This window comes from Populus nigra, chromosome 10, assembly GCF_951802175.1.
Source record: "Populus nigra chromosome 10, ddPopNigr1.1, whole genome shotgun sequence".
Taxonomy (NCBI): domain Eukaryota; kingdom Viridiplantae; phylum Streptophyta; class Magnoliopsida; order Malpighiales; family Salicaceae; genus Populus; species Populus nigra.
The window spans coordinates 11160880-11172617 of NC_084861.1; the positions used below are offsets into that span (position 1 = coordinate 11160880).

General features: G+C 35.5%; 1 protein-coding gene across 2 annotated transcripts; it reads left to right on the plus strand.

Moving 5' to 3' along the window:
* Window positions 1-3148: 3148 nt before the first annotated feature.
* LOC133705548 (uncharacterized) lies at window positions 3149-10507 on the plus strand. Of its 2 annotated transcripts, none has more exons than XM_062130815.1 (21): window positions 3149-3509; window positions 3596-3728; window positions 3981-4117; window positions 4217-4262; window positions 4768-4980; window positions 5109-5612; window positions 5722-5856; window positions 5977-6192; window positions 6271-6360; window positions 6444-6688; window positions 6805-6893; window positions 7391-7431; window positions 7886-7916; window positions 8027-8149; window positions 8294-8511; window positions 8606-8701; window positions 8806-8918; window positions 9185-9320; window positions 9410-9514; window positions 9721-10067; window positions 10181-10507. In XM_062130815.1, exons 1-20 carry the CDS (start codon window positions 3235-3237, stop codon window positions 9919-9921), a joined length of 3147 nt encoding a protein of 1048 aa, XP_061986799.1. In that variant the 5' UTR covers window positions 3149-3234; the 3' UTR covers window positions 9922-10067; window positions 10181-10507. The 2 variants fall into 2 exon arrangements, with proteins under 2 accessions (XP_061986799.1, XP_061986800.1); XM_062130816.1 differs by having other exon boundaries at window positions 3173-3509; window positions 4217-4259.
* Window positions 10508-11738: the final 1231 nt, after the last annotated feature.

Consider the following 11738-nt stretch of genomic DNA (forward strand, 5'->3'; position numbering starts at 1 on the left):
TGGGGAAGGAGAAGAGGGAGAGAGTTTAGGGAGCTTAGCTGGTTGGAGGAAATCCACGATTGTTTTTTAAGAGGCAGCCATTAATAATTTAATGGTTCTGCTTCGCTCTGGCAGTGGGTTTTGGCGGGAAAGCGAGACGACGATGGCAGATTGTTTGTTGAAATTAAGGATCAAATTTTATCGGGGAAAAAAGTATAACCTCAAATTAACCCATCAATCATCGAATTATCATCAACTATATTCCCCGAACTAAGGATGCATTTGTTTCTGAAAAAATATCATCTAAAAAAATAATTTTCTCATTGGTTGTTTGAATATGTTAGTGAAATAAGTTTTAAAAATATTTATTTAATGCTTGATATATATTTCAGGATATTATGCTGATATATCGAAGAATTGAAGAAGATAGACATCTATCCCGATCTACATTGGGGTTTTGATATATTATCACAATTAAAATATGCTATATAGTGATCTTTCGCTCTGCACTGTGCTTGCAGGAAAAATAACTAAAAAAAAATTAAGTTTTTAGCACGAGTTAATGTATTTTAGAAAGAAAAAAAAAAACTAGAAAGCTAAGTTTGAGGAGCTGAAATTGATTGCCTGTATTTTAGATTCCTATGAATAACAATGACGTGTCCAGTGAATAATATTTTTATATAATACATTAAATGAAAAAAAAATGTTTCTCAAGCATCCAAGATATAAATTTGCAATAAAGATAATAAAAAAAAATTGAACAAAAACTGTGTAATTCATTACCTGCGGTCCAGTAACATACCTCATATACAGACCATGTCATTCTAACATGACTTTGTCCAAAATCTCAAGGATGCTTCCAGTTTTAACTTTTCAAATCATTAAAAAAAAAAATACATTTTGCAATCCGAGGGCATGGAAAACTTTTCTCGTGGATACAAAGAGCCCTGTTTCGCCAACTGTTAGTGTTCGCATTTCTTTAAAAATACATGAAATAACCATTTGGTTACATATTGTTAAATAATCAAAACACATGAATCCCACCGTATACGGCTGAACCATAATTTTTTAGAAGTAGTAAAATATTGTTTTTTTACAAGTTTCAACCTGTGGTTCACGAGTAAATTGCACTGTTTACTTAATGAACAGTGTAATTTACTTGCATTGTTCACGTGAATAGTTTTTTTAAAGTGTGTTAATTTTTTAACAGTTTTTTTTTAAAAAAACTAATTTAGAGTGAATTAAATTCACTCGCATTATGATGTGAATAATATTTTTTTCTTGAAAAACTAATATAGAGTGAATTAAATTTACTCGCACTGTAATATCAATTTTATACGTGATGATATTTTATCTAATTTTATTACACGCTCACAAAATTATGAAGACTGTAGTTCTTTTTGGCTGAATTTTGTACGTAATGAAATTATAAATAGTTTAATGGAATAATAAAAAATATTTTATATAAAGTATTATTTATTTCATGATGTAATAGAAGTACAATATTTAAATTTAAAACCATCAATATTATTATATATATTTTTAAATTATTTTATAAACTCAATTTCAAAAGCATTCTTAACTAAACATATTAAACTATTTTTTCTTCAACCTCAATTTCAACCATAGTTTTAACTAAATACTTATTTTTTCAAACCAACCTCAACTAAAAGTACTTTTTGTAAAACAATTTTTTTCAAATCACAACCACAACCGCTACTGCAATATCAAATATAGTCAAAGAATTTTATTTAAGAAAGCGCAAAATGTGACTTTAACTTTTTTTATTGTTTCAAATTTAATCTACAGTTTTGTGATTTTTCAATACTTGTATTTAGTTTTATTGATGAATGATGACTAAGAATCATAGTTTTTAGATTCGGTTTGGTCTAAGGCTTGGTTTTTGGGTTTTAACTGAATTTCTGGGTTGCTCGGATCAATTTTTTTTAAAATCAAAACAACATCATTTTAATAAAAAAAAGAGTCAACGGGTTGCAATCAGGTTTTTGACCGGGTCAACCGAGTCACACTTGATTTTTTTCTTTCTCTGTTTTTTTTAACCCAACCTGGTTCCAACCCTAGATTCTAAATCAACCTGTTAAATCAGATCGAATTTTAAAATTACGATACAAATTATTTAAATTGAATACAATAAAGGCTATTTATCCAACCTTCAATCTAAAATAACAAGGAGTGTTTCAACCAGAGTTTTTTTAAAAATATTTTTTTAAAAAATATTTTTTATACCTTTGAATTGTTTTAATATATTAATGTTAACAAAAAAATTAAAAATTATTATAATGTATTTTAAATTAAAAGGTATTTTTAAAACTTAGCACCATTACCGTCTCAAATAACTTTTAAATTTTATATATAATTTTTCTTCAAATCACTACATTTCATTTAATGGCAACTCGATTAATTTAAAATTAAAAAGTAATTGAAATAGAATTTGATTAAAATAAAATCAAAATATGTAATAATTTGCATAAGTTTCTATAATCAAATAAGGTTATTATTAACAAACTCGATAGATTTGTAACTGAAAGCATTCAGAAATCCAACAATTCATTTTATTTCCACTCTCGCGCGCATGTTATTATTGTCTCTGGTAATTATTTTGAATCTAAATTTACTTAAATTAAAGTTTAATTGTTAATCATTGGTATTATTCTTTTAACTATTGATCATAAAAGAAGTTGACCAATCATGTTACTTGTTTTGATCTTATATCAATCAAATTAGCATCCAAAACTTTTTAAGACATAGTAATATTAACCTAACCATAAACATAAAACTATCATCCATCTTCTCAAATATCAAATGGTACTTTTGACGATTTAAGCTTTTTTTTTTCTTCTAAAAATTGGCTGAACATTTGCTATCAGTAAAAAAAAATCAGGTTGAAAACCTAGGACTAAAATAATTATTTAAGAAAAAAATTTTAAACCACCTCAATTAAGAGTTTGTTTTGAAATATTATATTTTAAAATATTTTTTACTTGAAAATTGAAATTATATAAAAATAATATTTTTTATTTTTTAAAAAATATTAAAAAATAATTTAAAATAAAAAAATCAAATTATGGACAATCATTTTGTCCCAACTGCCAAATACTTCCTAAATACCAAGCAAAGCAAAACCCATACCAAAAACCCTTTTACTGCAATAGCCATACCCTTCCGCCCTCCTTTTTACAGAAACAGAACACAGCACAACACAGCACAGCACACTACACTGAGAGAAAAGGAAGGATGTCACAGTCACTTGAACTGCTGCTGATTCAATTCTTGATGCCAGACAACGATGCCAGAAGGCAAGCAGAGGAGCAAATTAAGAGGCTAGCCAAAGATCCTCAAGTGGTCCCCGCCCTTGCTCAACATCTTCGCACCGCTAAAACTCCCAATGTTCGCCAACTCGCCGCCGTCCTCCTCCGCAAGAAGATCACTGGCCACTGGGCTAAACTCTCTCCTCAACTCAAACTCCTTGTCAAGCAATCTCTCATTGAAAGCATCACCATGGAACACAGGTATTGATTATTTCATTTCATTTCTTTAATCTGATGAATAATAATCATGGAAAACTGTTTTAATTATTGTTATTTCAATCTTGTAGTTCTCCAGTAAGGAGAGCTAGTGCGAATGTGGTGAGTATAATTGCCAAATACGCAGTTCCGGCTGGAGAGTGGCCTGATTTGTTGCCCTTTTTGTTCCAATGTAGCCAAAGTGCACAGGAAGATCATAGAGAAGTAAGAACATTTTCTTTTCTCATTCATTGTTTTACCTGGTTGATACTTTGATGCAAGATTAGCCTGATCAAGAATTGTTGAGCATGACCAGGGCAATACATTTTTGTTCCTACTTATAACAAGTGTGTGTGTGTGTGTGTGTGTGTGTGTAATTTTCTCTCTCCCACTCTCTGTGATAATTTATGTGTCTCTACTGTTTTACCAGAATTGAAAGGATTACTTATTGCTTGTGTTCTGTTTTGGTGATGTAAGGTGGCACTGATCCTTTTCAGCTCTTTAACTGAAACTATCGGGAATGCATTTCAACCTCATTTCGCAGATTTGCAAGCTCTTTTGCTCAAGTGTCTGCAGGATGATACTAGCAACCGTGTTAGAATTGCTGCTCTCAAGTAATGTCTGAGCGTTTTTTAGATGTTTTTGGTGCTCCTGTTTTCATCAACAAACAAATATTGTATGGTTGCTTGCTAAAATTTATTATGTTTTACCAGGGCAGTGGGATCTTTTCTCGAGTTTACAAATGACGGGGATGAGGTGGTCAGTTTTTATGCTCGTAGCAGAATTTAGACAACTACTTTTTAATTGTTGATTTTCTGGTTTATCTTTTTACTCCATTTGCACCTGTCTTGTGTCCTCCGTCATCTGTTGTAGTATTTGTCTTTTGACATTACCTTGCACATCACTGTATTATTACCATGCTTCAAAAATGACATGCATAATATTTCAACCAAGACTCTTAATGTCTAGAATAAAACATATCAAAGTTCAAATTAGCTCCTTGCTATTCACAAGTATTGTTTAGATGGTCCTTGAACCCTGAACAGCCCCAAATGAACCACTGTTTTCCTTTCAATAGGAGTTGGATCAATCACAACTCTTGCGCTCTGCTTTGGATTATTCAATGCTCAGCAGCAATCTTGAAAGGTCTAAATATCCTAGGCAAAAGCAATTTAAAAGAGATGACTAATTTTCTGACACTGGAGAGGCTCATTTTTGTCCCTCACTATTTTCAAGTGTTGATTCAAGCCATGTATATGTGCAGGTCAAATTTCGCCAGTTCATTCCAAGCATTTTAAACGTGGCTAGACAATGCCTTTCATCTGGTGACGAGGATGTTGCAATAATTGCTTTTGAAATCTTTGATGAGCTGATTGAATCTCCTGCACCTCTTCTTGGAGATTCTGTTAAATCCATTGTGCAGTTCTCTCTTGAAGTTTGCTCCAGTCAAAATTTGGAATCCAACACACGTCATCAGGTTAGATAGGTGGATCAAAACATGTGTGCTTAGACATCTGAATTTAGTTGACATGTGTAGTTGAGACACAGAAATTCCTCCTTGTTTTCTCAATCTTGTCCCCTCTTCCTCTGTTTTTTTCATATCAGGCTATTCAGATAATTTCATGGCTGGCAAAGTACAAATACAGTTCCCTGAAAAAGTATAAGCTGGTCATCCCCATTCTGCAAGTGATGTGCCCCTTGCTTGCAGAATCAACTGATTCTGTTGAAGATGATGATCTTGCTCCTGATCGAGCTGCTGCAGAAGTTATTGACACTATGTCTTTGAACCTCTCAAAGCAAGTCTTCCCTCCTGTCTTTGAGTTTGCTTCTCTAAGTAGTCAGAGTGCGAACCCAAAGTTCCGGGAAGCTTCTGTTACAGCTTTAGGTGTTGTTTCAGAGGGTTGTCTGGAGTTGATGAAAGATAAATTGGAACCCATTCTTCATATTGTCTTAGGGGCTTTGAGGGATCCAGAACAAATGGTTAGAGGGGCTGCATCATTTGCATTGGGTCAATTTGCAGAGCATTTACAGCCTGAAATCATGTCCCACTATGAAAGTGTTCTCCCCTGCATTTTAAATGCTATTGAGGATGCATCTGATGAAGTAAAGGTAAACATAAGAATACCATCAAGTTATTATGCAAATCACATTTTGCACGACACTTGTATAAACAGTACTCTTTTACTCCACATGATCTTCTTTATTTGATTTTGGATAGGAAAAGTCATACTACGCTTTAGCAGCATTTTGTGAGGACATGGGTGAAGAAATTCTTCCTTTCCTTGATCCTTTGATGCAGAAGCTTCTTGCAGCCCTCCAAAATAGCCCTCGTAATTTGCAGGAGACATGCATGGTAAGGAAGATGCATCTCATGTGCTCTGGCAAATCATGTGATTAAACTGAATTAGTAATTAACTTCTGTGCCTTTTGTTTTGGTTATATTTATAAATTTTACCAAGTAATGTTTTTGCAGTCTGCAATTGGTTCAGTTGCATCTGCTGCTGAGCAAGCTTTCATTCCTTATTCTGAAAGGGTTCTTGAGTTAATGAAATCCTTCATGGTGCTTACCAACGATGAAGATCTCCGATCACGAGCAAGGGCTACCGAGCTTGTAGGAATAGTGGCCATGTCTGCTGGGAGAGTGAGGATGGAACCAATTCTACCCCCTTTCATGGAAGCTGCAATTTCTGTAATGACATTACCATTTCTCTTTAACAATTGCCGCATGTTCTTTTAGAAATTTATTTTTTTTTCTGTATTTTCTCAGGGTTTTGGATTGGAGTTCAGTGAGCTTCGGGAGTATACTCATGGATTCTTTAGCAATGTAGCAGAAATTATGGATGATAGCTTTGCACAGGTTTAATTATTTCCATGGAAATAAACTTGTATGGTCCTTTGCATAAATCCCATGTTCACATGTAATGATATTTTTTTGAACAGTATCTTCCTCATGTCGTACCCCTGGCATTTGCTTCCTGCAATCTTGATGATGGTTCTGCAGTGGACATCATTGAATCTGATGATGAAACTATCAATGGATTTGGTGGAGTCTCATCTGATGATGAAGCTCATGATGAGCCAAGAGTTCGGAATATCAGTGTAAGAACAGGAGTGCTGGATGAAAAGGCAGCTGCAACTCAAGCACTTGGCTTATATGCACTTCACACAAAGAGTTCTTATTCTCCGTATCCATTTTCTATCCTCCTTATTCCCAGAATTATTTTCCGTTATCATCATGCTGAGGTTTGAATTTTAAATAACAAATAAAGTATTACATCTTGAATTCTTTAATTGTTTTAAGCTATTTGGAGGAGACACTAAGGATTCTGGTGAGACATTCAGGGTATTTCCATGAAGATGTTCGGCTTCAGGCTATCATTGCTTTGAAGTGTGAGTGACAACCATATGGCTTGTTGATGATATTGTGTTAATGCATACCCAGCTGCTCCATTTCCCCATTCAAACTAATGTCTGTTATCGAATTGAACTCTTTTGATTGTTTCTTAGAAGTAAGTTTACAAAGTGGAAGCAGATCACCATGAGATAGCAATAACAATAATTATATGAAAAACGAGTCATTTTATTAGGAGAGGAGAGTGGATGGGAACTTTAACGAAAATGTGGGCATCTTTTTTCCTTGGCAATTCAAAAGAGATTGAAACATTAGAGACAAATTTTAGCATGTCACCCTGATGTTTGTTATTGCTATTAATTCTTGCATGACTTGACTTGTCTTATCACACGCAGCCTGTGGGATTTAAGCACTGTAAGCCTGTATTGTTCATAGCAAAGATGTAGAGATTGAATGAATATTCTATGATAACAATAGATAACACACTGTAAGTCTCGCCGAAATCATACTAATCCCATTATGTGATTCCATACAGCTATTTTGACTGCAGCACATGCAATCTTCCAGAGTCAAAATGTGAGTATGCATTAGCCCTTTACTTATTGTTGCCTTTCTTTGATGGTTTTAGAAATATCTTTTACTTTTCTTGTCTTAATGTCGCCCATCTCTTTTCCCTTTGCCACACCCATGGACAGATGACTTGTGAATATCACATACAACTTGCACTTTTCATACAATCTGGCCATGCATTTTTTTTATTTTCGGTTTCAGTTGGAATTTTATTTGTTTCTTGGGAAAAAAACCTGAAAAGAAAATAGATCAGTGGAGCCATTTTAGTTTGTATGAGTTCTTCCATGTCCTCCTTTGTTATGTTGCTGACCTTATTCTCAACTTAATTCCAGTCTATCCTTGGTACAAGATGAAGTGAAAAGGCTTACAACTAGTTTCCAAATACACTTCTCTTCAATTCTGACTGTGATGGTTGGTTGTCTGTACTAATTCAATGTTAATCTTGCTTCTTGTTATGCAGGATGGACCGGCAAAAGCAAGAGAAATGCTTGGTGAGTACATGGCTTGATAGTGGCTTATAAAGTGTCTGTATCTGCCAGGATTAAATATCCTGGTTTTAAGTGGTGAACAAATTCCAATTAACATATCTTCATACAAGCAGATACTGTGATGGATATTTACATCAAAACTATGACCGGAGATGATGACAAGGAAGTAGTGGCTCAAGCTTGTACAAGTGTGGCAGAGATCATCAAGGATTATGGTTATGCAGCTATTGAACCGTGTAAGCATGGCTGTATTTGCTCCCCCCCCCCCCCCCCCTCTCTATCTGTATCTCTATCCCTCTCTCTCTCTCTTGTGAAATTAAAGTTCTTAGATGCAGATAAAACATCTTAATGGGTTGTGCTCTAATGTGATTTGATCATAGATATGTCTCGGCTTGTTGATGCGACTTTGGTATTGCTAAAAGAGGAGTCAGCCTGTCAGCAGCTGGAAGACGATAGTGATATGGAAGATGATGACACAGAACATGATGAAGTGCTTATGGATGCTGTTTCTGACATTCTTCCTGCTTTTGCAGTGTCCATGGGTTCTCATTTTGCACCCATCTTTGCAAACCTATTTGAACCTTTGATGAAATTTGCGGTGTGTTATTAATTGATCCTCTTGGCATGTTAATTGTCATCTTGTGCTAAGACTCATTCTGGATTCTTATCATTTTGATGGTTGGAATGTGCAGAAAGCTTCACGCCCTCTGCAAGATCGAACTATGGTGGTTGCTTGCCTTGCAGAAGTTGCTCAGGGCATGGGTGCACCAATTGCGGATTATGTTGATGTACTTTTATTGCAACATGACACTTTTTTGTTCATTCAAGGTTTGGTTATTTGGCAGTTCTGATATTTTTTCTATATTTTCTGAAAGCTCGTCTCATGTTTCAGAGAGTGATGCCCTTAGCAATCAAAGAACTCGCATCATCTAATGCAACTAACAGGAGGAATGCTGCATTTTGTGTTGGAGAATTGTGCAAAAATGGCGGGGAGTCAACTGTGAAGTATCCTTATGCATGCATAACCCCATAAACTTACCCATTTCCCCTCTTTTTTCTATGTTGCCATGATTGATAGTTAAGAGCTCTGCTTTTTGTAATCTACATTTATGTTGTGGCTGTTGCATAGTGTGGGACTACAGTTTATTGTGAGTGATTAATTATGTTGAAAGTTGTCTTAAAAGGTGGAAGGAACTATTTTGTTGCTGATTTCATCATTACATAGCCCATTCATTTATCTTGCTGGAGCTTTTTTCTTTCACCAACACCAGATATTATGGTGATACATTGCGCGGGCTCTTCCCATTATTTGGAGAGTCTGAGCCAGATGATGCTGTCAGGGATAATGCAGCTGGTGCAGTTGCAAGGATGATAATGGCACATCCCCAGTCCGTTCCATTAAATCAGGTTAACATCCCAGTCTGTTCCATTAATATTCTTACTTATTTCTTCTTCATAAATCTTGATTGCTAAATCTCTTGGGTTAATTTTCTCAGGTCCTTCCAGTTTTCCTGAAAGTTCTTCCATTAAAAGAAGATCGTGAAGAGTCCATGGCTGTCTACAGTTGTGTCTATACTCTTGTTTTGTCATCCAATCAACAGGTAATTTTGTGTCTGTGTGTACACATCATTCAGATGGATACAGCTAATAGATTGCTTGGTGAAAACTTATTAGATCATTGAAATAGTTATGAGGTGGTGAAAGTAACAGGACACAGACAAATACTAATCTTATCTGCTTTTCTAGTTTTATTTCGATCACTAAAGCTGTGCTCTTTGTTTTTCTTTCTTTATATACGCAAAAGCAGATCCTTGCACTTGTTCCAGAGTTGGTCAATCTTTTTGCTCAGGTTGTGGTTTCTCCAGTTGAAACACCTGAAGTCAAGGCTCAAGTAGGAAGAGCTTTCTCACACCTGATTTCACTCTATGGTCATCAAATGCAACCTCTATTAAGTAACCTCTCGCCTGCACATGCTAGTGCTCTAGCTGCATTTGCCCCCAAAAGCTGATGCCTGATTGAATTGGCCAGTTGGCTTTCTTCTCTAGTTTTCTATATGTTTTCCTTTACATAGTGTGCTTCTCAAAGAAAATGTTTTTTGATGTCCGTCTTTTAGTTGGAAGGCTAAATTCAGGGAGGATGCAAAAGTAGTATCAGGTAAGAATGATTTTTTTTTTGTTGAGAGACTCTTATCAGTACAAACTTTTACCTGCTACGTAGTATACCTGCTCCACTAGCATAAATTGACACAGATGCACTCATTTTTACAGATTTGGATCCTGCTGCTGTCTCCACATCTCATTCTGTGAATGCACTATTTTCTTTTCCATCAATTTTGTATCATGGTATTCAATTTTCTCGATATTTATTTCCCTGCTTTGTTATTTGTCATAGCTCCAGTGTTCTCCAATTTATTTGCTTCTTCAGCTTGAGTGGCGAGGTTTTTTCAGGGTTTTCTGCTCATGACAAGAGAGGTTTTCGAGTGTTTCACAGAATACAAATTTGTTCCATGTCATTCATTACAAAGCATACAATGTAAAAAAAAAAAAGAACAACTTTTGTAAGATCAATGTTATGATTTTTGTTTGCTGTTGTCATGGTTTCTTAGCACACACTCCATTTACTGAAGAAAAAGGACAGTTTGTGTTTGCCCTCCCATAAATTGCTTCTCAAGCTCCTCAGAATTTTATATCATGCTTGGTAATCTACCTTTAGCTCTTTTTTTTTTCCTGTTTTCCCCATGCACGTACAAAACTCCAGTGCTCTCGTTCCCGCATTGATTTTGCCCGTTAACGAGGACACTTGCTGTATACATTATGTGAATATATAAAAGCCAGCAGCATTGAAGAATCTGCTTCGCTACACGGCACTATATTATTAGTTCTTGATATGTTTTTTTTATATCTGTAGTGGCTTGTGGTTGTTCAACATGTTTTTAGAAGCACATCTGCGGGTGATGCTGCTGCCACTGCGCAAGATAGCGGCCCTCAGCTCCATAAGCTTGCAGAGTGCCGAAATTGCACTCTGCAATTGATAAAATGTTTATTCATTCGTTTCTACGTGGATTTGAAATTAATTTTTGTGGATTTAAGTGCTCCAAGTGCCTTTCTATCTCCGGTCCTTGCGAAGTGCTCATTTTCATTGCCTTTCAACGTCATGCTGTCAACATTTACTATGAGATGTGCAACAATCTTGTCTTTTAGCCATGTGCATTAGCTTCGGTGCGAAGATCTTTTCAAATTCATCATCAACCCAGTCTAGTATTCCAAGCAAGCCATCCACCAACAGTCGTATCTTTTTCCTGCCAGGACCACATCTTTACATCCTGATCGATTGACTCTTAGCTTCAAGTTTTTGATAACCGCAAAGCAAGTATGAGTATATCAAATCTTCAAGGAAACAAGCGATCATATCATACAAAGCAAGAATTTTCTTAGAAAACAAAAGCACCGAGCTTTTGTGTTGAGAAAAGTCTTGCAGTAGCTTCTGGTGCGCTCAGAAATCTCAAATAGAAAGTTTTAGAGGCTGCATGTTTGAACGGGAGTGCATCTGGAGTATCAATGGTGCCTTTCACCAGTCTTTAAACGGAGATTTTCAGGTCCTTGACTTGAACTCGTCTAGGCAGACCACTCCAAAGCGCAAGGGAAGGGATTTCGGGATTAAATAGGGTTCTTTACATGCTCTTTTTGTTAAGCAAGGTGAACACAGCTTCACCACCTCAATGTTCTTCTTGCAAGCGATTAGATCAATGTGGCACTCTTGATTCTCGCCATGATATAGAATGTTCAACACTTCAACGTCACCGAGGTTGATCAAACCAGAAAGTTC